General features: G+C 47.1%; 1 protein-coding gene across 1 annotated transcript; it reads left to right on the forward strand.

The window, feature by feature from the left end:
• Positions 1-1411: 1411 nt before the first annotated feature.
• CAMKV (CaM kinase like vesicle associated) lies at positions 1412-25660 on the forward strand. The gene is made up of 11 exons (XM_027837203.1): positions 1412-1495; positions 19251-19358; positions 19759-19890; positions 20494-20568; positions 21188-21326; positions 22143-22263; positions 22614-22689; positions 22802-22938; positions 23207-23285; positions 24672-24759; positions 25073-25660. Exons 2-11 carry the CDS (start codon positions 19264-19266, stop codon positions 25658-25660), a joined length of 1530 nt encoding a protein of 509 aa, XP_027693004.1. The 5' UTR covers positions 1412-1495; positions 19251-19263.

Here is a 25660-nt window from a genome sequence, read left to right on the forward strand (position 1 = left end):
AACATATTAGAGCCTAAATCTTTTTAAAACAAAACAAAACAAAAAACCTTAAAGTTTAAAACTGTACTAAGACTTTTGGGACACACCGTATATTGCTTTACTCTATTTTAAAGTATTTGTTTTAAATTTGGAAAATTAATACGGTACCAGGGAACCAGATTCCAGTGTGCTATGGTCACATCATCTGAACCCTGAACAGGCACCAAAGGCAAGAGACCTAAGAAAAAATGCGATTCTGTGAAAGGGCGTGCCTAAGGAGCTGTCCAAGTACTGAACCGAGGGCAGAAGGCTGGAGGTTGCCAGGATACAATTCAATTCAGCAGCCTTTCAAGATAGGGTACCGTCAGGTCCTTAAAGTCCGATAAGGCGGTTCTCAACTCAGTCCTTCCCAACTACTGTCTCCTAATATTATCCAGAAGCGACGGAAGGGAGGTGGGGAGAGACGATTAGTATAACCAGCTCTCCAATAGAGCTCCTAAATGTCAAACTCACATACTCTAGAGAGTATGCGTCTATTGACGCATACACAATGTATGAACATATCTATGTGGACACAATATACAGAAACATACACAATAGTCACATGCTCAGATATACATACAATGCCCACCAATTCAACGCACATCCATGGAGACACATACACATTTGCATCCCCAACACACGCTGATGTGCGTCAGCACAGACACACCAACATGAATTACATGCATGTTTTCTGTCTTTGTCTATGTACACACCCAGCCCAGTCTCTGCCCCAGGGCTTCCTCTCCTCATTCCAAATTCTCAAGTCCCTCCTCATCCCTGGAATCTCCAGGGCAAGACATCTTCAGTGTCCCGATCACTGACTAGGGACTGAGAATCAGGAAAGGGCTCAAGCAGTCTGAGCCCCTAAGGAGGGCATCCTGGTTTGCTGAGCTGCCCTGGGCAAAACCTTTCCTTTCTCAGCCTTAGTTTCCTCTTCTGTAAAATGGGTACGTGGACGTTTAGCCCTGCTGCTCCCTGCTCCATGGCAGGCTTTAGAATTCTTCCCTGCATCCCAAATGAAGGAGGGGCTGGAGAGCTGCGGTGAATGGAAAGTTGGGGAGAGGGGTCCTTTCTTGGTCCAGGACTCGGACACTTCCAGAACCTCTCCTGAGAATTAGGGTCGGGGAGGAGGCTAGGCATACTGGGTGAGTCACCAGTGCATTTTGATTCTTCCCCACCCCCCACCCCCACCCCGCGCCCAGACTCATGGCTCCTCCCCCACGGGGGCGGGCCCGAACAGTATAAAGCTCCACCCCCTCTGACCCGCCCCCGGCCCCCGGTGCGAATCTTGCGCTGGGGAGCGGCGGGCGATGCTGGAGGCGCACGGAGCTGGGGAGCGGCTGGACTCGGCGCCGCATCTCCCCCTCCCGGAGCGGACTCTGTCCTGCCGCCGACTGCGGCGTCCCTGGACCCTCCGGAACCCCTTGAGTCTCGAGCCGGCAGCTTACTCCTCGTGACGGGACAGGCGCTGCAGGTGGGTCCCTGAGACCAGTGGCGGGGTAAGGAGCATCCGCGACTTAGCCTTAGGGAGCAATGAGGACCCCTGGGCTGGGTGGGTAGAGAGGTTAAATTCGTTCATGTTCGAGGTGGAAACACAGCCACCGGAGTGGTGTGTGTGTGTGTGTGGGGGGGATTGTTCTGTGGCTTTCCGGAGCCCTAGAGTGGGAAGAACTGAGTCCTTCTAGGGAGGGGGGCAGCGAAGACTAGCAGCCTGTTAGGCTGAACACGCGGGCTCCCCACGGGATGGGGGAGGGGTGCTCCGTGCCCAGAGAGGGTCTGGGAGCAAAAGTTCTGTGGAGCAGCTCCCCAGAACGGCAGGTGCTCCGACACATCCCCTCACCCCATGGCCCCTCCTTACACCCTTGTCGCTGGACATGTAGGACCCAAAGCCCTGGATACAGAAAGGCTAGCTCAGCTGTGAGCCAGATCCGATGCCAACTGACCCGTTTATACTGCCAGATCGAAATTCATTTAAATCAGCATTTGTAGAGCAGCACCTACTGTGTGCTGCTCCGATGTCCCGGGAGGGTCTGTTTTGCTCATTTCCCTTCCCCTTGCTCGGCTCCCCAAGTTCCATCCCCCAACCCCTTCCTGTATCCCCAGAGGGATCCCCCAATCCTCTTCTCTCTCTCTCTCTCTCTGCTCAGACCAGGCACTAATTTCCATGACAACCAGGAGTTCTTTATTGGTGACAAAACGCCCAGGGGGCTGGAAGAGAAGATTTGGGTGGGGGCTGGGAGAGAAGGAGTTAACCCATTTTGGAATCCGGGCTATGGATCCTCATCCTCACTCTGGCCCAAACCTTCGAGGCAGGGTTGTTCTAGCCGCAGCCTAAGGTCTCGGTTGGGGCTGGGGTGCTCACGTGTAGGCCAGGTGCCCATGAGTGCGGGTGTCCATGTGTTCGGGTCGGTGATGGGGGGAGAGGGGCGTGGGTGCAGACACATGTGCACGAGTGAGATGGGGGGAGGGGCTAGCAGGCACATGTTTCTGGCGAAGGGGAGGGGGGGTTAGGGCTCATTAGTCTGTGCATTTGTGCACTGTGCATATATGTGCATGTAGGGGTTCCATCTATGAGGCAATTTTCCTAGAATGGAAGCTGAGGGTGGGGGGAAGGAGCAGAGATAACTGACCTATCAGGCTGGAGAAGAATCCTCAGGGTCTTGAGGTTCTCAGCTTGTTAATTGGAGAGCTGTACATTGTGTGTATGTATGGGTGGGGAGGGGAAAACGGGAGACGGGGAGTATGGTTTTCTACCTTTGGCAGCATGCCCAGCTGTGAACTTCCAATTAGACCCCTCCCTAATGTCTCCCACTTTCTGTCGTGGGGAACCTCATTTCTAGAAACGTTCCCCCTCCTACCCCTAGAACCCTTGGAACCGTCATTCTAGACTACCTTTGTCCCCACTACTACTCTGCCCAAGGAACTGTGTCCCCTTGCCTCCTGGACAAATTCCCCCCTGATGATCTGGAACCCCCTCCCTCCCAGAAGAGTAGCTTTCTCTTTCTATCTCCCTCTCCCCCTCCCCCACCCCTTCCAGCCTGGTAACAGTGGCATTACCCTTGCACTGGGCCAGAGATATGGTATTCGATCTCTCCGAAGAACTGGGAGTGAGGGGCAGAGGCTGGAGGAAGGACAGGGGCCTGAGGGTGTCCTGTGTGTTCCAATTCCTGCAGAAGCTCTGTCTGTTCCGTATTGGAACCTAAGGAGGCCAGGATATGATGGGGTGGGGCCTTCCAGTGACAGCATGGGACACCTTTCCACTCCCCAGTTCTACTGGGGTTGGATGATCCTCTGGACAATAATTACAGGTAGAAAAGGATAATTGGGGAGCACTGAGGAATAGAACATGGCTATAGCCCTCCTAGCAGTTGGGGTGAGGGAGGATTGTTTCCTGAAATACAGTCTCATTCTGGAAGTTAGGTCCTGGGGCTCTGATCTCTCCCCTTATGAAATTAATTTCACACTCTCCCTTCTGGGTGTTCAGCAGTGGAATGCTGTCTGGGGGATGGGGAGGAGGAGTAGAGGGTGGGAGATGGAGAATAGACAGCCTCTCTGTCCTCATTTCTGGGGGCTGTTGTGTGTGTGCAGGGGGTGGGGTTTGGTGGCTGTATTGCGTCTTGGTGACACTACTATCCTGCAATGTCCTGTCTGTCTTCCATCTGCTCTCTTGAATCCCAATTCTTCCTCCTCCCCCACCTCTCACTGGTGTATAAGGAGAAAATCTTTTATCTTTGAGAGCCATACACACAGGATAGGGAAGAAACTGAGGCACAGGGAAGGAAATGAGATTATGCAACTGACATTACTATACTTTGAGCCACTGGAGAGACTCGTCCATTTTCCTTCTTTAGTTACACCTCCCAACAGACCCCTGGAGGGGAGTGCCTGCTAGTCAGATATGGAGACTGAAGCAGCCCTGGTGACCATAAGCTTTGTTTTCCCCCAGCTTTCAGTTCTTCAACCACACCTCCTGCTCCATAGTTCTTGCTTTGGGGGCTGGGGATGGGGAGGAGGAAGAGGAGGCTTAGTCCGCAAGGCCTCAGGCCTGAATGATTCTAGGGAAAGTGTTCAGGGCAGATTCAGTATGGGAAGGGGAAGGGATGAGCAGAGAAAGTGGTAGATCTAGTTTGGGGCCTGGCTGAGATCTAGACTCTCAAGTACCCCTATTCCCTCCGACATGTTGAAGCTGACGACAAATCCGAGATATTTTTCCTCCTGAACGTCTGTGATGGCAGGCAGGAGATGGAGTGGGACTAGAGTGGGTGCTGAAGGTAGCGCTACAGCATCTGCTAGGTGAATTGGGACCGACCTGCCCCTGTTTTTCCAATTCATGGCCCTGATGCAGTGTCAAGACCCAAGTTGCTTTTCCATCCTCTGGGAAACGTTGTGGTACCAGGGGCTGGAACAGTTTAAAAGCAACTGGCTGCTCTTCCTGCTCCCAAATGTGTGTGTCCTGGTTTGGAGGTTTGTTTGGGACCTCACTCCTAGCTCCAGGGGATGAGAACCCAGTGCTTTTTCCATCCACACCTTCATCTCTACTCCTCTTTCAGATTTTGGGGCTTGAGGAGGGGTGAGCAACCAGCACTAGAAAAAAATAGGAAGGCATCAGGAGGGACAGCTTCCTATCCTTTTCTGTCTTCAAGGGCTGGAAACTCCACACACTTTAGGGGTTCCCTAACGTGCTCTGAGATCACAGATCTGATGGCCTTCCCACAAAAAAACAAACAAATCGGTGCATTCAGTGGCTCTCCCTCTCTCCCTTCTCCCTCCTCCCCTCTGCCATCACTCTGTGCTCTTATCCATTTTCTCATTCTCTCTCTCTCTCTCTCTCTCCCCAGTTCTTTTGGCCACCCTCCCTCTAATGCTTTTTCTCATGCTACATCACCAGTACTAGTGAGTATGTTCTCTATAGTCCCTACTCCCTACGAAGTTCCTTGATTTGTCACTTTTTCCTCTCCTTGCTTTCATACAACTGTTCTCAGTCTCTCCATCTCTTCCTATGTCTCCCCTTTGTTCCTCTTTACTTTCAATCTCTGCCTTTCTCCCTTCTCCCACCTCTCAGCCTCCCTAAGAATAACAGAAACTAAGAGTTAGAAGGGAATATTATCTAACCCCTGACTCTACTTCTCCTCCTCCTCCCTGCCTTCTCACTCCTTAGCCCCCTCTTAGGGTGGCTGGGTTGTGGTGTGAGAAAGAAACCTCACCCAGCAGTGACAGCATTAGATACCCTACCTAGTGACAAACATATCCTAGGCAAGAGGGAGCTGACTCCCTTTCCCCCACCCCCTCCCCTTCTTTTAAAACTTCCATTGCCATAGAAACACCTGCTCATGTTTCCTGATGGAGGTTCATCCCCTTTCTCTTCCCTGCCTTCCAGCAGATTCCCCCCCCCCCCTTCCACGACTGATTGAAAAATGTATGTGGTGGTGGGGGGGAGCTCCCTAACTTCCTTGGGATGAGGAAACTGCTTAGGTGGCTAAGGGAGCAAGGGTCAGATCTTAGTACCATGAAGGGTCACACCTCTAGTCTTAGGTTCAACTTTCTCCTTCCATCCTTATAGGGGAGAATTATAAGAGTTACTGGAGGGAGCAGGATATGAGGACCGCCCCCCCCCAAAAAAGCCTCCAGCTCTGAGGAAATTGAATGGTTGGAAGGATAGAGTGAGAATTATAGGGAAAGCTGGATCAACCAAAGCAAATGAGAATAAGACCATGGAACTCAGAGCAGAAAGAAACTTAGAGATCATCAAATACAACCTGTTTAATTTTACAGAAGAGGAAACTGAGGTCCAGAGAGGTTGAGTGACTGGTCAATGTCACATAAGCAGTAAATAGCAGGGAAGACACTGGATCCTGGGTCTTTTGACACTCAAGTCCAATGATCTTTCCATTACATCATGATACCTACAGAACTGACCAAGAGTCTTGCTTTACACATTCTCCCTTCCCCTGGGAGGAAGCTGCAGGGGCCTAAATGGATGCTAAACCCTAGTTACTATAATCAACTGGCAAGGAAACTGAACAGATCCCAGTGACTTGAACTGCCCTGGACTGTGGTGCTCAGGGAGAGACAGGACAGTTCATATAATCAAATCAGGTCAGTTTTCCCTTCCTGGAGGCAAGGAAGACCCCATGTTGGTTGAAGAAAGGAGAAGAGGAGGGGCAGCTAGGTGGTGCAGTGGATAGAGCACTGGCCCTGAAGTCAGGAGGACCTGAGTTCAAATCTGGCCTCAGACCAAACACTTGACACATACTAGCTGTGTGACCTTGGGCAAGTCACTTAACCCCGACTGCCTTACTACAAAAAAAAAAAAAGAAAGGAGGAGAGGAAAGGGAGAGCTGCCTATTGTGTGAAGGCCCTAGAACAATATGGTCAGTTCTCTATGGAGACAGGATAGGAGTTCCTGGGTCCCTAGAGGTTTTTCAGGGTAGGTGGGGGAGGCCACAGGCAGAGATGATATTCACAGCTGCCACTAAATCAGGAGGTGTCGGTAACAGCAACCACAGTGAGAAGGAGCAGGGGGCCCTCCCTTCTTCCTTCTTTCCCTCTCTGCCTCCCTCCCTGTGACCCAGTGGGAGGGGAGGCAGTTGGCTGTGTCTAAATAATGCCAGCTCATGCAGGGACTGACCCCCAGGCAGCCTCAAAGTAAGAGAGAATGAAGCCGTTTTGGAAAAAAAAAAAAACAAGAGAGAGGAAGAAACAAAAGGACCTTTTGCTAGTCCGTGGCCCAAGAGAAATGGGTAGATCATAGGATTTAGAAAGGAAAACTATCTTAGAGATTATGTCATTTGCCCCCTCCCCGTTTCTACATGGAAGAAGCCCAGACCCAGAGAGACTTGCCCTTAATGACAACATGAAGAGCTAGGACTGGCATCATGGAGAGAGATGAGGGCAGAAATAGATTAGACCACAGAGACGTGCCCTCCAGAATTAGCCAGGCCAGGACTGAGAATCTAGAGGCTCAAGCTTCCTCCCTGGGTAAAGATTCCCTAGAGCACACTCACAGGTGAGTCACTCACCCTCCACCCCAGGACAGGTCTCTGATTCAGAGGCGCATCTTTGAGCATCCTTGACAAAGATTTACTCCCATATCCCCTGGTCCTTCTTAAATAATCCAAAGCTTGAGAGGGATTGGTCAGGCTCATACCCTTGACCTTAACAACATCTAAGGCTAGGTTAGAGGTGGTTCATTCCCTGCCACCCTGCACACTCACCATGTTAAGGGAAGGCCAGTGTGCATTTGGCAGGGAGTATGTCTTAGGGCAGAAAAAATAAACTTGGCCTATTTCAAGTTATGGCAAGGGAGAGCCCTGGAGAGGGGCAGTCTTTTGGGAGGGTCATAGGATACTAGGATTTAGAGCTTGCAGAACTTTAGTCCAACCCCTCATTTTACAGATGAAGAAACTGAGCCCCAGAAAGATTAAGTGATTTGGATACACTCAGAGCCTCAAATCAAGATGGATTGGGATGAGTTAGGGCTTGGGGATCATCTATCAGGGGAAGGTGAGGACTAAGGTAGGGGATGGTCTTAGGTTAAATCCTTTCTCCACCTCCCCTTTCAGCTTCTCATTTATTGTTTTTTCCATTTCCTTTTTTTTTTAAACAAAACAAACCCTCAGGGCAGTAGCACACCATTAAAATACACCGTTAAAATATGGAAAACAACCCTCAGCAACAGGCAGGATGTATCCCAGGGTAACAGAGGAGCATGGATCAGTGACAGACTGGCTCCCCCTCATCCTTGCCTCCTCTCTTCCCTTCTCTGGCTTTCATAATGGAGAAACTGAGGCCTGGCATGTAAAAGTGCACTTGTGAACCCGTGTTGAATATGTATCTGTTTGTCGAACAGATATCCCTTTTGTTGATATCCTATCACTTTATAGTGGGAGATGAAGAGAGAGGTCTGGTCTCAGGAGGGTTCTGCCTTTCACAGTGAGAAAACTATGCCTGGCATGTAAAAGTACACCCATGTACCTACATGAAATACATGTTGTTTAGCTGTATACATGTCTTCCTCATGTTGACATTCAACTACATAATAGTAGGAGATAGAGAGGTCTGGTCTTAGGAGTATTCAGGGGCTTTCAGTATTGGGACCTCTAAACTCACCCTATAGCCTAGAGGGAGGGCTAGAAGCAGCCCTTAACTTCTCCAAGTTGGAGGGAGGAAGCTGAGATGCTACTTGTTCAATGTGCTGATGGTGGCCTTGAGTTCCATGCGCCACCCCACTCCCCAATTGTGACGATAGCATGGGCACCGAGTTTTGTGGTGAACATGGATTTTCACTGGCCAGCAGGAGGTTAACCTCACAAGTTCCAGGGAAGAGGGAATTGGAGGGGGTAGTGAGTTTTAAGAGGAGAGCAGACCAGGGACCAGGTTCCAGAGGTGAGAACAGGCCTGGAGGCAGTTGAGAGAGGCAGGGAGGGAGGTTTAGTGAGTGCTCAGTATCTCAACAAGGCATCAATGCAGTTGGGGAGCAGATGGTGAGAGTGGGCGAAGAGTGGGGAGGGGGAGGGGGCATAAAGAGGGCCTTATTGTTACCCTGGGAAGAACCAAAACGCTCCCTGTTGTCTGGCTGGCTGTTTTGTTCCAGTGTCTGAGACTGGCCAGGCTGTGGCAGGAAGGATCTGGTTAGAATGAAACAGGTTTACCATAGGGAGGGCCCTTTCTGTTAGGTGTGGATCCTCTCCTGGGGAACAAAAGACCTTCAGAAAAGCGAAGACCTCTGGCTGAGGGTGAGGTAGGCTCTGTCCTGCCTGAATGCGGGACTAGACAGATGGCCTTCTATACATTTGTCCTGAGGGGTTAGGTCTGGCAGAGCCTCCTGAGAAACTGCTTCAGGGGAAGGCCCCCATCTCCTCATAGCAGATGGAGTTGTATTATCTGGGGTCATCAAGATGGGCTTTCCAGGAAGATGAAGAAAGGGAAGAGATTTTGTGTAGAGAAGGTTCTCTTGACTATGGCAGTCCATTCATTTGCATCAGTAGGTGTCACAGGCAGAGTCTGGGTTTCTACGTGATCATGAAGGATTCTTAATATCTCACTCTGCAGAGACAATTTTGGCATAGTAGATAAGGTGCTGGACTTGGGATCAGGAAGACCTGGGTTCAAATTCTGCCTCTGACATTTACTGACTATGGGCAAAATCACTTAACCTTTCTGAGCCTGAGACACCCTCCTAAGATTTATTTCCTGAGTTTTAGAAGGGTTCAACCTGTTGGTGAAAAAAGTTCCCACATTGAAGAAATAAGCAAATTAATAAAATCATCGATACTTGACTACCATCTGGAACATCATAAAATAAGAATACCTAGAGCTATATGGTACCTTAGACATTATCTGATCCAACTTCCCCCACCCCATTCTGTAGATGAGAAAACTGAGGCCAAGAGACACATTATCCAAGGTTATACAATAGGAAATAAAAATTTAGATTTTGAACCCAGATCTTCTGACTCCAAAGCCAGCATTTTTTCCATTACACCATCCCACCAGGCTCCTTCCCTGCCTGCCATTCTCCTATCCCCACGGTTTCATTCCATAGAATCCATCAAATGCTTGTGGACAGGTAGCAGGAGCTGAAAGGGAGACAGAACTGAGTCAGATCTGGTCCCTCCCTTCCAGGAACTTCCAATCAAATAAGAATAAGACAGACACAAACCACTACAAGGCAAAATGTAATCACTGCCTTTAGAGAAGTAGAGAAGGCAGTAGAGAGCTTAGAGCAAGGGTTCTCATCTTCTTCCATGCCATGGACTCCCTTTGGTAAACTGGCAAAACCTACAGAATCTTTCAGAATAATGTGGTTTTTTGTTTGTTTGTTTTTTAAGATTGGGTCTTCCTATCGTTCAAGTAGGGAATTTAAATCTGGCCTCAGACATTCACTAATTGTGTGACCCTAGGCCAATTATTTAATCTCGTTTGCCTCAGTTTCCTCATCTACAAAATGGCCTAAGAGAAGGAAATGTCAAACCGCTTCAGCATCTTGGCCAAGAAAACTCCAAAATGGGGTCACAAAGAATCAGACACGACTGAAATGACTAAACAACTCCCTATTGTGCCAAGGCTGGGAGTGAAGCAGCCTATTGCTGACCTGCTCTGTTTCCAACCAAGGTTAGTTTGCTCCCTTCTTAGGCAGATTGGCAGCTCCCTGTTACTGGGAGCTCACCATTTTGGCACCAAACTTAGTGCAGACACCCCATTCAGCTTTAGCCCTACCACAGCTCCAGTGATCTACCAGCCCCAGGAGCAGAGATTACACGTGGGCTCACCACCCCCAGCCAGAATAATGGGTTTTTTTAATGCATAAAATAAAATAAAATAAGCAGGATTACAAAGGAAACCCATTATACAAACAGTAATTATATATTTTTAAACAAGTTCATGGATCCCTGGAGAAGAAGGAAAGCTCTGTCCTGGTTGTGTGGTAGGAAATCAGATGGGCTTCACATAGAGACTATTTAAATTGGGACTGGAAGGAAATGTAGATTTTTTTAGGTGGTTAGAGGGAGGCCATTCTAGTCAGAAAGAATGGTAAGAGCCTAATGCACAGGGCAGAGCCACCCTTCTGGGGGGAGGGAATGTGGGAGCAGAAGAAACAGCGGAAGATAATAGGAGCCATTGAAGTCCAGGGTTATCATCGCCTCTATCCTCCACCCCAACTGCTTTTGTAGCTGCAAATAGAGCCTTATGACGCCACTGCAACTGGGACCCTGGAACCCTGGAACCCAGAGAGGATGGGGCAGAAGGCCTGCATTCAAGAAAGCTCCCAGTTGCTGCCTTGAATGCTCTGAAGTATGGTTATAGTCAATTCTCAACTCTGTGCTAATAGAGAGAAGCCAATCAATCAATCAACAAGCATTTATTAAGTACCTACTGTTTGTACTGTGCTAGGTGCTAAGGATGCAAAGACAGAATTTAGGTGGCCCTTACGGAGCTTATCTTCTATGGATGGAGATGAGGGTGTGTGTGTGTGTGTGTGTGTGTGTGTGTGTGTGTGTGTGTTAAGCATATATGAAATAATATAAAGTAATTAGACAGAGAGAGACCCTAGCAGCTGGGGAGATTAAGAAAGGCTACTCCAGAAGATGGTATATAAGCTTAATATTAAAGAAAGGCAGGGATTCTAAGAAGCAGAGAAGGGGGAGTACTTCAGGCATGAGAGAGAGTCAATGCTCTGGAGGGGCAGCAGATGGGAGGCTGTGTGTGAGGGTATCCAAGAAAGTTAGTTTGGCTGTACCAAAGATTGTGTGAAAGGAAACGACGTATAAAAAACTTGAAAAGGTGGGTTGGGACCAGGTTGTGAAGTGGAAAAAAACCTCAGACAAGAAGGTTCCTAAAACAGTGGATAGTCTCTAAATCTTTTAATGTCTGACTGTGGCTTAGCACAGAGTAGGTGCTCAGCCAGCATTAGCTGAATGGAATGGAATTATGTGATGGGTTTAGCCTTGTTTTATTACAATGCCTTTGCTAAAGTCTTTCTCTGCTGCCTTGTGACATGCAGAGTAGCCTTCGGCGTTGGAAGGCTACACTGGTCTTCCAGATGGATGGAGCTAACAAGCAGAAAAGGCTGCCAGGAAGGCTTGGGTGATGGCATTATACATCCGTTGTTCGAGGACTAGCCTAGCTATGCTCATCACCAGAGGGCTGTCCAACAAGTGATGAATTGTTCTGGTCACTGTAACCCAACAAAGACTGCCTCCTAACGATTGAACTTAGGCATTGATCTGCCCTTGTCTGTGGAGGAAATGTCCAGAGAGAGACATAGTACAATGAATTTACACTTCCCCAATCTCATGCCAAGAAGCGTGTTGTTATTTAGTCATTTCAGTTGTATCCAACTCTTGGTGACCCCATTTGGGGTTTTCTTGGCAAAGATACTGGAGTGGTTTGCCACTTCCTTCTCCAGTTCATTGTATTGGCTGAGGAAACTGAGGCAAACAGGGTGAATGACTTGTCCAGAGTCACACAAATAGTAAGTGTCTGTGACCAGATTTGAACTCAGGAAGGTGAGTCTTCCTGACTCCAGGTCTGGCACTCTACCCACTTTGCCTTGTAGCTGACCCCAAGGAGCATGTAGGACTGGAAATCATAACTCTGGGGCACCAGGCATATCATCCCATTTGGGGAAACCAGAGTTCAGCTTGAAATCTCCCCTCCTGCTTCCATTTCCATGTATTCTTTAACTATTTCTCTTTTTTTAATTAAAAAAATGTATTGATGTCTTTTTTTTAATCACCTTCCCTTCCAAACACATTCTTCTACCCTCGCTTTTCTAGCAAGTCATCCCCTGTAACAAGAAATTAAAGAGAAAGAGAAATCAGAGCTGTTCAACAAAATTAACCAATGCATCAAGTGAGTCTGACCCCCAGAGTCCTTCAACTCTACAAAGAAGGAAGGGTGGTATTTTTTCTAGAACTATTTCTAGAGCTCTGGACCCAAAAGTACCATAGACCTATTTATGGCCCTGTTCCAAGCAAAGCCTGTGGCAGAGTTTCAAAAAATTACAAGTCTCTATAGATGAGCCACTAATGGATGAGTGATTCCCAGTTGCCACTATATGGAAGAAGGCAAGCAGCTGAGGCAGGGGTTTTAAGGAAATCAGGGAGGACTCTCATTTGTGTAACCCATTCAAGCTTCTCAAGTGCTTTTCTCAAAACAACCCAGGGAGGCAGATAGCAAGAATCTTGACCTGATTTTACAAAGGGGGAAACAGAGACTTTAAGGGACTTGATCACAGTCACACAATTACATAAGTTCCAGAAGTGTCGTTTAAAAGCCAGGGCTATATATCAGATTGCACCCTGTCTTGTGGAGGGAGATGGAGAAAATTTAAAACTCAAAAGCTTACGGAAGTGATTGCTGAAAACTAAAAATAAATTAAGTAATAAAAATTTTTTAAAAATAAATATTTTTTTTTAAAAATTATACCATTGACTATAACTGCCCTATTACTAAAACTAATTCACACTAAGGTGTTAGAGAATAAAATTCAATTCAACTCATTTACTGAGTGCATTCTATATGCTAGTCTGAGAGCTAGGGGAGATTCAGAGATAAAATCAGACATGGTCCCTGCACTTAAGGATTTAGAATCTAGTAGAGAAACAAAGAGAAGCCCATTTGATTTCTTTGATGAATATATGATCTCTTGCTTATGTGGGTACTCTCTTCATTACTGCAGATTGAAACCAACTTCATCCTGTTTGATTCTTTTCCACGTGCTTCTGTAAACTATACATAGATAATGCACCCAACACACCAGAAACCATCATTTTTGTTTTTGTTTCTAATATTCTATGGAGCAAATTGAAATAACAACAAAACAATCATACATGATTCTATGAAATTATAATGATCACGCTTACCCCTTAGTAGAGATAGGAGAAGACTCCTCTTGCTTTTTTATAAGAGAAGGGTATGGAACGGGTATGGAACTTTACATAAAATGTCAGACTTTTTCAATGTGTGGGGTACTTTTTCTGAATTGGTTTTCCTTCACAGAAATTGGTTTTTGCATACATTGCGAAATGTTGGTGATGTAAAAACAAAAGCTATTAATAAAAATTTGTTTTAAAAAATGCCAGTGCTAGAGACTCCAGGCCTAACCCACTGACCACTGTGCCACACCCTCACAAGACTATGGGTCTTTGTTTATGCCATAATTTAGGGTTAGATGCCTGACAAAGGGCTTGATACCCTGTTTGTGTAGCAGTAATCACAAATATTGCTTTTGATCAACCATAACTGATAGGAATAGATGGTATGTTATGTAAAACCCTAAAATGTATGTAAATTGTCATTTCAGAGGGTGGAGCAAGGAGGGCAGATCTTGAATTTTGTTGGTGTAAGGAACTCCGAGAATGGAAACTCCCTCTACCAATGCAGATTGGCAACCGTTCTATCCCTGTGGTCTTAGAAAATTATCTGGGGACACTGAAAGCTTCTGTGACTTTTCCAGGGTTACGTGGTCGGGTTGTGCTAGAGGTCAGACTTAAACCCAGGCTTTCCTGACTCCAAAGGAGACTCTCCACTGTTGGATAGGATTTGATGACTTAGAGACTTAGAGGAGAGTGACCAGGAGATTATGTCCTATGAGGATCCATGGAAGGAAATGAGGGTGCTTGGCTTGTGGAAGAGAAGACTTAGGAAGGGACATGAGAGCTGTCTTCAAGTATCTGAAGGGCCAGTGTGTGGAAGAGGGGTTTAGTTTTATTCTACTTGGTCCCAGAGGACAGAACAAAGCAGAATAGGGGGACAATGACATACATTGGCTAAGTGCAAGAATAAACTCATCTCAACTCCATGCCTATGCTCATGTTAACAGTAATAGCATTTATATAATACTGTAAGGTTCACAAAATGACTTCCAAATATTATCTCATTTGAGTCTCACAACAACTGTGGGAGCTAGGGGTTATTATAATCTCTGTTTTACAGATAAGGAAACTGACTCATAGAGAAATTAAATGACTTGCTCAGGGTCACATAGTTAGTCATCTGAAGGAGGATTTGAACTCAGGTCTTTCTAGTTTCAAGTCCAATGCTCTATCCATGGCTCTTTCCTTTCTGTCCAAATCCCACTCCTGCTTCAAGGCTTGGCTCAAATGCCAGGCCCCTCCTCCATCAAGCCTTCCTTGATTTCTCATCGCCCCCTTTGAATTACCATAGAACTTGTTTGTATCACTCATATCTTCGGGCTTGTAATAGAATATATGTTTCTTAAGGGAAGGGATGTTTTATCTGTCTATCTCGTTATCTAGTTATGTATTTATTTATTTATAGTGTATATGTATGTCTCCAGACCACCCAGCACAGTGTCTCGTTCATAGTAGGCATTCTAAAAATGCTTCTTAGAGTGAGAGGATGGTAAATAAAAACAATTAGAAATATCCCAAGGTGGAATGTTGGTGGGGGGGGTGTGGGGAGAAGAGGAGGAAACAGAGGGCATCTGGTGTCAAGGCCATGGACAGGATAGATGCTCTCTGAAGTCTTTTTGACTCTGAGATTCTGGACTCTGAATTTTCACCCCAGATCTCTATACACCAAGATTACTCTGGCCTGGTAGATGCCCCAAGGTCTGGACTACTTGAGTTTTACAGTGGCAAGATGGTCTTCTGGTTTAGAATGAATTCTAAGATGGTTGTTCCTTACTGAGACAGATAATTGAGCACTATCTGAAGTTACACTTTCTTCCCGGGCCCTTGAGAAACCCAGAATATTGTTGGCCTCCCAAGGGTGCCTAGAATTGGCTGCTTTTTATTTGCTAAACACTCTCCTATCTTTCAGTCCCACTGGCTATAGCCCTCAGGCATTGTTCAACCCTAAAACTTCCAAGGGACCTCCAAAACCCTTTCATATCCATTGTCTTTATTTCATCCTCACAACAGCTCCTGCAGGGTAGAAATTATTATTATTATTAATTCCATTTTTCAAATGAGGAAACAGGCTCAGGCAGGTACAGTGACTTGTGCAATTAAGTTCAACAAACATTTATTAAGCACTTACTATATGCAAGGTTTTGTACTTGGCTGTTGTTGTTTTTTGGTCCTTCTTTCCGAAAGAGGACCTTGACACCAGGAAGAGGATGCCAAAACTTGCAAGTGAATTGGATTCAAGTGAGGAAGGGCTGTGCAAAGTCACCAGCCTCACACTAGGCACCAGGAATAAGAAGATGGAAAATGACACAGGCCTTGCCCTCTAAGAGTTTATACTCTAAAAGGAAGGATGAAAACACAGACATAAACAAGTGGGACACAAAGTAGAATGTGACAGGGCCAAAGGGAAAATCTTGACAAAGCACTCTGAGAATATCAGTGAGGGAGATGATTAATAAATGACCAAAGCCCAGGTCTGTGCTTTCAGTTACATCTCAATTTGATGTGCTCTGTGCCAGGGAAGGCACTTTGGAGATTAAGAATCAATCAATCATTCAACCTGAAGAATGAGGGGAAGAAAACAAGCATTTATTAAGCACCTACTGAGTGCCAGTACTAACTGCTTTTACAAATACTATCTCACTGTGATGTTATTATCTCCATTTTACAGTTGAGTAAAGTGAAGCAGGCAGAGGTCCAGGGTCACAACAGCTAGTAAATGTCTGAGGCTGGATTTGAACTCAGGTCTATCCTGATTCCAGGCCTGGTACTCTATCCACTGCAACACCCAGCTGCCTCTGATGAATGAAACAATCTTGCTTTCAAGGAACTTACGTTTTTAATGGAGGTGACAAGTACATATATAAATATATACAGAGTAAACATAAAGAGAATAAAGACAAATGAATAGAAGTTAAATACAAGGTAGTTTGGGAAGGGGAGGCTCAGAAGGGGGTGCTTAAGCTGTATTTTGAAGGAAGAAAAGGGTTGTATCAGGTGGAAGTGAGGAGGGAGTACATTCCAGACCTGAAGGATGGGGTGTAATATTGTGTGTGAGGAACAGAGAGCAAGAAGGCCAATTTGACTAGATAGCAGAGGGCGGGCCGGAGGTCAGACTGTCCAATGAGGCTGGAAAGCTAGGTTGAGAGCAGCGCAGGGAGGACTTCAAAAACCAAACAAAAGAGTTTGGTCTTGAACCTAAAGGTAATAGGGAGCTATTAGAATTTATTAAGAGAATGATATAGATCTGCCCTTGAGGAAAATCACTTGGTAAGTGCTGTGGAGAATTAGCAGGAATAACGGAGAGATTTGAGGCTAGGAAACCACTCATATGTAGGGGGTAAGGATTTGGGTTTCAAGGGTATCTGGTGGCTGTAGAGATAGAGATGTCAGGGTGGGAAAGATAAATTACAGAGACTCTGAGCTTCCTTAATTCTTCTTCTTCCCTCTGGACAGAGGGGCCCTCTGACAATCTGTGGGGAAGAGTCTCTAAACCTTTCCTACCCAACTGTATGATGGATCAAGGGAGCTGAGATGCTCCCTCTTAGTTGGGCCTGTCCTCAGGAGATGGGGGCATACAGAGACTCAGGACTTTGCTTCTTCCTTTCTCTTGGGAAAACTTTAGTACCTTTAGTAATGGACAATTCATTGCTTGCCTCAAAGGTTCTTGCCATAGTTGGAGACATCCCAGCAAGAGGCAAGTCAGATATGGGAGTGGGGAGGGAGAATAGCTTCCACCTTAATGGAAGGAGAATGAGGCCTGTGTTGCTGGCTCCCCCACCTACTTCTGATGGTCCCTCACTATTGCAGAGGTGATAGGTGTTCCAGTTGTGCTGAGGAAACTGCCCAGAGAGCCATAGAACCTATGTTGCATTGGGCACAGATCCTCCCCATGGGCCCTTTTTACAGCAGTGCCAGAGGAAGAATGAGCTTGAGTTCCAGGATAGACTCCCTGGGCCCATCCTTTAGGGGATGGCTAATCTTGAATGGGGTAGGGGTTTTTCCCCATTCCATCCAAACTAACATTGGGGCAAGATCTCCTGAGTTCAGTATTGCAAAAATGTACTTCTAGCTTACTTGTCTATTTACATGTGTAAATTCATTTGTTCATTCATTCAACAAACTTTTCTTTAATTGACTGTGTGCATGTTCGTAAGGTAGGTCCTGGGCAGAGACACAGAGATATCTTAGAGCTCGTAGTTTAATAGGGAAGGTAAGACATGTAAACAAATAAATTAATACAACTTAACATATGATAAAATGTTATCAAATCAGATGATCTCAGTCACTTATTGGACATATGTCTTATATGAGAGGCAGTCAAGTGTTGTAGATACTTAGCTAGCCTCAGTGTCAGAAAGACGTGGGTCCAAGTCCTACCTCTTACACATAATTACTGTGAGATCCTGGGCAAATCACTTAACCTCTCAATGGTCCAGGCAACTCTAAGACACTAAGTTTCAGAAAAGATGCTTGTCTGCATTGGAAAATGAAAATCTTCACTGCAGGTTCCCTCTGTCAATGAAATTGTAGGTCAGGTAAAAAAAAATGTATTATGTATTTATATCCTATGTAACAATTCAAATATTTATCAAAGGCATGTTGTGTACAGAGGCTGGGGAGAAATACAGACTTTAGAGAAGACTGCCTATGAAATTAGCCTGATATTTGCTCTCAGAGTGTAAGCAGAGGACATTTGTACAGAACTAGGCACAAAGAGTGGTTTTAAAAGGTGACCTTGTCTTATTCAATAGATTTGTTCCTGAAAAAGTTGCATATAAATAAAATTTATGTAAATCAAATCCTATTTTAAACGCTCCTTTAAAAAAGCCTGGGAGTGGCATCGTAGAAGCAGCTCTGACATCAGAGGACTGAGTTTGAATGTTGGCTCTGCTACCCGCCAGCACCTCTCTGGGGCTCTGTTTCCTCACTTGTAAATGAGGTCATTGGACTAGATGATCTAAGGTCCCTTCCAGGCCTAAAGCCTGTGATCTAAATCCAGACAGAAACAAATCCTGCACATTGAAGGACCTGTGTAACAAATCCTTTCTAGGAGAGAAGAACCAAGCCCCAAATTCCTTTGTAAATCTAGATGAAAAATCTGCAGGTCGTTTAACTCAGGGCCCAATGGGACAGGTTTCTGGATGGCGTTTGAAGCACAGCTGCCATAGGCCTGGGTAGGCAGTGTGGTCAGAGGCAGGGAGGAATAGGCCCAGGCTAAGCAGGTGCTGGGCTGAAGGCAGGGTTCTGGGAAGGAGGCATTATACTCAAACCAGCCTCTGAGTCAAAAATACATTCAAGTCAGACTTCTGGGTTGGGAGTTACCAACTCCTATTTCTGGGCTCTGCCCAGCCTCAACCTGGCAGAGAGAACACATTTCTCAAAAGTAGCATGTTGCTCAGAGAAAAAGCATGCTATAGTCAAAAGTGGCCTTGGAGTTAGGAACTCTGGGTTCAAATCCACACTTGGACACGTATAAGCTCTGTGACCTTTTCTGAGTATCAGGGTCTTCATTTGTAAAATGGAGATGATGATGTTTACATGATTTACCTTATAGGACTTGTTTTTGAGGAGAGAATTCTGCAAAGCTTAAAATGCTGTGGAAATGGAGGTTGTTGTTATAGTTATAGAGGAAATAGCGAAACAGTCCTGGCCCAGAGAGCTGAAGGAAAAGAAACAAGTGGAGTCCTGGGCTTGAGAGGCATCACATTTTTGCTTGGACAACCATGAACTGGCACTGTGGGATTGGTTGAGGGATCTGTGGGGTTACCCATGCTCAGACTCAAGGGAAGGTGCACTATGGGTAGGGAGGACCCCATCCTCAGGAAAACTATGCTTTTGCCCTTCCTGCAGACCGGGCCCGGCAATGCCGTTTGGCTGTGTAACTCTGGGAGAAAAGAAGGACTATAACCAGCCATCTGAGGTGACAGACAGATATGACTTGGGGCAGGTCATCAAAACGTGAGTGCTGGGCCCTGGAGAAAGGGGGCAGGGTATCTTGGAGGGATAAGGCACCAGTAGGGAAAGAGGAGAAGGAGAGAAGAAGAGGGAAGTCATCTTGGTGGGGTGGAGGAACAAGATATATGGAAAGAGAGAGAGAGAGAGAGAGAGAGAAAGAGAGAGAGAGAAATGGATTTGAAATTAAAGAATCTTGAGTTCTAATTCCTGCTCATTTGTATGACCTTGGACAAATCATTCCATCTCTCTAGGCATGTTTTTCCTCACATGGATAATGAGATAGGTTGGACTAGATCTCTAAGATCCTTCAAGTTCTAAAATCATTTGATTATATGATCCTGGGGAAGTGGGTGGGGGTGGAAGGAGGGGATGAAGCTGGCCTAAACAGGGCCCTGGGCTGCAGGGAAGAGTTCTGCGAGATTTTTCGGGCCAAGGATAAGGCGACAGGGAAGCTGCATACCTGTAAGAAGTTCCTAAAGCGAGATGGGCGGAAGGTGCGCAAAGCAGCCAAGAATGAAATCATCATCCTGAAAATGTAAGTGCTAGGAGCTGACCTCTAACCCCCAGCCCTGGGACTGAAGGTCAGAAGTCCGGGGGAGGGGGGAGAGGGAAGGGGCAAGAGCATGAAGATGAAAAACAAGAGGAAGAGGAAGGCAAGTGGAGGGACAAATAAAGGAGAAAGAATAGAGGCAAGGAGAGGAAGTGAAGTTGAGTGAAGAGTAAGGATGGAGGCATGGAAAAGGAAACAAGGATTGAAGAGAATGGAGGAGGAGTGTGGGTCAGGAATAAGAGCTTTCCCCTCACTCGTCCAGATCTCTGGCCCCTTGACTTGCTCTAGATGGCTGGACACCGTCCTTGGCACCTGGTAGTTTTTTGACCCCAGCCTTTACTCCCATGCCTGCCTCCCTGTCTCCTTACTGCTCTACTAGCTTCCCTTCAGAAAGAAGAGCCCCAGGCTAGCTCTCACACCACCAAATCCATTGCAGCAAAACAGTTCAGGGCCTTCCCAAAAATCACCCCCCCCCCCCGCTTCCTGTTGTAGAAGGATCTTATGTCTATGTATGAATTGGATTGTGACCTTGGAGGCCCTTTCCAAATCTGAGATTCTATGATTCCCCACCCCCGCCTCTGGCCTTAGGGTGAAGCACCCCAATATCCTGCAGCTGGTGGACGTGTTTGTGACCCGCAAAGAATACTTCATTTTCTTGGAGCTGTGAGTAGGGGAGGAGGTGGAGTCTGGGGTCCCTAATTATCTACTCACCCATAGCTTAGCCCCAAAATCTTCCTCTGCTCCATCCTTCTACAGCTAATGTCCTCCCCCTGCCTCCTGGCCAAAGGCTGAGTTGCAGTGGCGTGAGAGCTCCCTGGCAGACAAAGTAAAAAGCTGTCCCTAGATTGGCAGTGCCCTAGAGAGAACCTGGTCCTTCTGAATTCTTTACCATTTATACTCTGCCAGCTCCCCAAGAGGAGTTCCAAGAGCCTGCCTTTCTCTGGGAGAATGGTTGGCAGGCTCTCTTTTCTGGCATCTGTGCCCCTTTCCCAGGCTCTCTCTAGGCTCCAGCACATGTGGGAACTTCTCCAGGTTAGCCAGCCTCCTGCCTTCACGCTCATTGAGATCTGTGGAATCTTGGGTCAAACTGGGAGCAGCCTAGCTAGTGAAGACATACTCTGGTCCTGGCATCAAAGTAACTCCTCCAGCCACACACACAAATCCACAAAGTATCCTCCCGGAGGTTTTAGTCCATCCCTGTCCCTTGGTCTGCCATGTCCAACTTAGAGGGTATCTCAGGAAATACACGTGGGGAAAGGACTCAAGTTTCATTGTCCCACAGGGCCACGGGGAGGGAAGTGTTTGATTGGATCTTGGACCAGGGATACTACTCAGAACGAGACACAAGCAACGTGGTGCGGCAAGTCCTGGAGGCTGTGGCCTACCTGCACTCCCTGAAGATTGTTCATCGAAACCTCAAGGTGTAGCCCTGGCCCAGGGTGGAAAAGGAACCAGAGGGGATGAGTGACCCAGGGACTTGTACCGGGGAGACAAAGGCCCTGAGTTGTAGGCAGCTCTTACTGGTCCAGGTTTCAAACACCTCTTTTATGAAATAGCTGGATAAATTTGTAATCTCTGGCTGGCTCTCTCTTACACTGACCCCTGCCATCAGGAAGTAGGTACTTGGGGAGACATAAATTTGTGTGATTTAGCCTGAGCTAAAGTAATCAGGAAAAATAATTGCTGGGAGTGGTGTGCATTTAGATAACAAATAAAAATGATATCCAGAAAAATTAGTGAAACATGTTTGGGAATTAGCCATTAGTTTGGATTATGTATACCTCATAATGGAGGTCCTTTTCCATTTGCGTGGATAATTGAGAGCTGGCTCTATAAGGAAGGGGTCATGGCGAGCTGGGCTGTAAGGATTTGAAGGCCTTAGAATAAAGGTCCTAGATCTGAAAGACCCCTAAATTTGGAATCTGGGCACCTCAGTTTGCATCCCAGTTCTGCTTTTTCCTTCTTTTGTGACTTTCCATATCATACCCTCTCTGTATCTCAGTTTCCAACTCTGTAAAATGATGGTGGGAGGGGGGAACTAGATAATCTCTAAATCTATCATTCTACTAAATTAAGCAGGGGAAGGAGAAGAAAGGAATGGTAGCTGGGGTGGGAGACGGTGTCACTGGCAAACAGCATGGTATTCCAGTGGTGTAGGAAGAGGTGGGTCTTTGGGGCACCAGGGTATTTCTCAGGATCTCATAAGATCTTCTCCCACTTATGTGGTCTGGTGGTAGTTGGAGAATCTGGTGTACTACAACCGGCTGAAGAATTCCAAGATTGTCATCAGTGACTTCCACCTGGCCAAACTCGAGAACGGACTCATCAAGGAACCCTGCGGGACCCCAGAGTACCTGGGCAAGGAGTGGGAACTTTGGGGTGGGGGTAGGGAATGTAGAGAAGGGGGGATTAGGGCAGGGTCCAAGGAAGAGAGGGGAGGAAACAAGCCTGGGCTGAGATACCTTCCCCAAGGGCTGCTTGGCTGCTCCTGAAAGACAGGTCCCTACCACCACCCTCTTTACCCTCAGAAACCCCCCCCCCAGCCCCATACATATCTGGATATGCTTTGGGACATTTCTCCCAAGATCCAGGTGGGCAGAGAGGGGTATGATGTAGGATGACATCAGCAGAACCCAGTGGGTAGGGGAAGAGGGGAAACTCAGATTGGGTTAGTTGGGGCATGACACTAATGGATTCCATGGTTGCAGCCCCTGAGGTGGTCGGCCGACAGAGGTATGGACGGCCCGTGGATTGCTGGGCAATTGGAGTCATCATGTATATTCTGTGAGTGGGAAGAGTGAGAAGAGAGGGAGGTGAAGTGAAGAGGGAAGGAAAAAGAGTTCTAGCCTTCTGGTAGGCTATACTTAGGGATTCCTCTCCCCACTCTGGACTGTAGGCTGTCAGGAAACCCCCCCTTTTATGAGGAGGTGGAAGAAGATGAATATGAAAACCATGACAAAAACTTGTTTCGCAAGATCCTTGCTGGAGACTATGAATTCGACTCCCCATACTGGGATGACATCTCACAGGCAGGTGAGAAGGCCACGTGGACCCAAACTCTTGGGGCCTCCTCCTTCATACTTCATTTTTTGTCCCATCTCCCACAATGCCTAACCCCCCAGCCATATCTCTTGGGACCTCTCAGGTTCCGCTGAGTAAGGACTCAGACCCACTCTATCCTGGACAATCTCCCAGATCCCTCTCTTCCTTTCTAATGGGTTGTCATACTCAACTCACCTTTTCCCACTCCCCATCTCTCAACTGGGACACAAACCTTCCTCTCCAACTTGGGTCCCTACAGCCAAAGATCTGGTGACCCGATTGATGGAAGTGGAGCAGGACCAGAGAATCACTGCTGAGGAAGCTATCTCCCATGAATGGTGAGTGGGCCTCCCAACCTTCTTTGCTATGTCCAAGTCAGGGAATGGGGTATGGGGTATGGGGTTCATGTCCCACAGGACTATGGGAAGAGTGATGCTTGAGTGGGTCTTGATGAAGGATACTCCCCAGAGCCTGAAATGAACAACAAGAGTGGCACATTGGAGGTTGTACCCTACCAGGAGTAGAAAATTAGGCATCAAGACCTCAGGGTATAACCTTGGCCTAGGACTGGGGAAGTTACTGGAAGGGATGAAGGTCAGTGTTGGGGGCACCACAGGCTAGCTTTGGGGAAGACAAGACATGTAGTATGGGGTACCACTTGAATAGGGCAGTGTAGAGTTACTTCTGAATCCTGCATGTTGGGAGCAGGTTATAATTAGGAGATTGGTGGGCTTGGGGTTGGTCCCTAATTAGAAGTGAGGAGCCTCCTGGATTTCCTCTTAATGTCAATTCAGGCCATTTTGGTTTGCTTTATACTCTTTGCTAAAACTCCCCTGATTCTTGAACGCCAAGTGAAGGCCTGTAGTCTCCTTGTTCTTCCTTGTCTCTGAGCTGACTTAGTTCCCTGAGTTCAGAGATCTGTTACACGTAACCCCTAAGTACTTGTCCTTCTGTGTCCTCTTGCTACTACCACTGTCTCTGCGTTCCCTTTCCTTGCATCTGATCTCTTTCTTTTCTATTCCTTGTTTCCACACACTCCAGAGTATGTATTGACAAAGAAAAAGGGTACATACAAATTCAGAAATAGTATGACAGGGTAAGGCAATTAGAAGAAGACATATAAGAAATCTACCCAGTTCCAGACCAGGTGACCCTAAATTCCTAATGCAAGTTCTCTCACAGCTAGCTTGGCCATTGGGATTTCTCTTGGGGCTGAGATGAGAGTAACAGCATCATGGTTCCTTGTGAGAATTACATCCTATCTCTAAGGATACTCCAAAGCAAAATTTGGGGTTGACCCACCTGTATTTGAAGGAGCAATCATACTGATCCACTTTATAATAATCTCAGTTTCACTTAGGAAGCTTCCTGAAGACAGGTCAGTCTTGTGCTGCTGTAATATAATATAATATAATATAACATAATATAACATGACATGACATAATATAATATTTTGCATTATAATACAATACAATATAATATAACATAATATGACCCCTTAACTAATTATCCATCTAACTGTACCTCTCTCCCATCAGGGAATTTTACCTCTCTAGGGATGTTTCTTCATCTCTAAAATTGAGGAGTTAGGATGTCTTCCAAATCTCAAATCTTATTCTTCTAAATCCTCAGTAGGGATTTATCCCAACCAGGATGCTGACAACTTGGGAGCAGGGGATGGGCACCAGAGAAATCTGTGCATTCACCCCTTTACCCTCTTCTAGGATTTCAGGAAATGCTGCTTCAGATAAAAACATCAAAGATGGAGTCTGTGCCCAGATTGAGAAGAATTTTGCCAGGGCCAAGTGGAAGGTATTGACCAGGGAGACCTCTTTCTCCCTCTGCACAGCTGCTTTCTTTCTCTCCCCCTGCCTCAGATATTTCTGACCCTGTTCCCCATGGATTTTTCTCTTCCCCAAGGACTGATCCTCTGAATCACCCCTACCCTGGAGAAAGTTACCCACGTGCCTTTGTGTAGTCCAGAAGTGGTTGCATGAATAGAGCAAAGGGCCCAGCAAAGGCCCTTGGGTCAGTGGTCATTGGAGAGTTTTTCCAGTTGTCATGGGTTCCTGCGGTTAGGGTTTGCCATACTTTTTCTTCACCTGCGTTCTTTTCCTCCTTCCAGAAAGCTGTCCGAGTTACCACACTCATGAAACGGCTCCGGGCTCCGGAGCAATCCAATGCAGCTGCTGCCCAGGCTGCTCCAGCCACGGACACTGCCAACCCGGCAGCAGTTGGGGGAGCCACATCTGCAGCTACAAGTGGCACCAGTGCAGCTCCTGAGGGCAGTGCTGCTCCAGCTGCAGAGAGCACCGCCACATCAGCCGCTAAAAGTGGTGACACATCTGCCACCGACGGGAGCGCCACCCCGGCCACTGACGGCAGCGCTACTCCGGCCACCGATGGGAGTGTCACCCCGGCCACTGATGGCAGTGTCACTCCGGCCACCGACGGCAGCGTCACCCCGGCCACCGACAGGAGCGCTACACCGGCGAGTGGAGGGAGAGCCACCCCTGCTACTGAAGAGCACACTACACCAGCCCCCAAAAGCAGCAGTGTGCCCACTGCCAAGGCAGCTGTGTCCCCCGAGCTGGCCCCGGCCCAACCGGACAGCACAGCTTCGGGGGTCCGGTTGGTACAGGCTCCATCCACGTGTAAAGGAGAAGAGGCTGCCAGCCCCGCCCAGGAGGCGAGGAGCGAGGAGACCGGCTGA

Source organism: Vombatus ursinus, unplaced genomic scaffold (genome assembly GCF_900497805.2).
Source record: "Vombatus ursinus unplaced genomic scaffold, bare-nosed wombat genome assembly UNPS02014820.1, whole genome shotgun sequence".
In the NCBI taxonomy this organism is placed as follows: Eukaryota; Metazoa; Chordata; class Mammalia; order Diprotodontia; family Vombatidae; genus Vombatus; species Vombatus ursinus.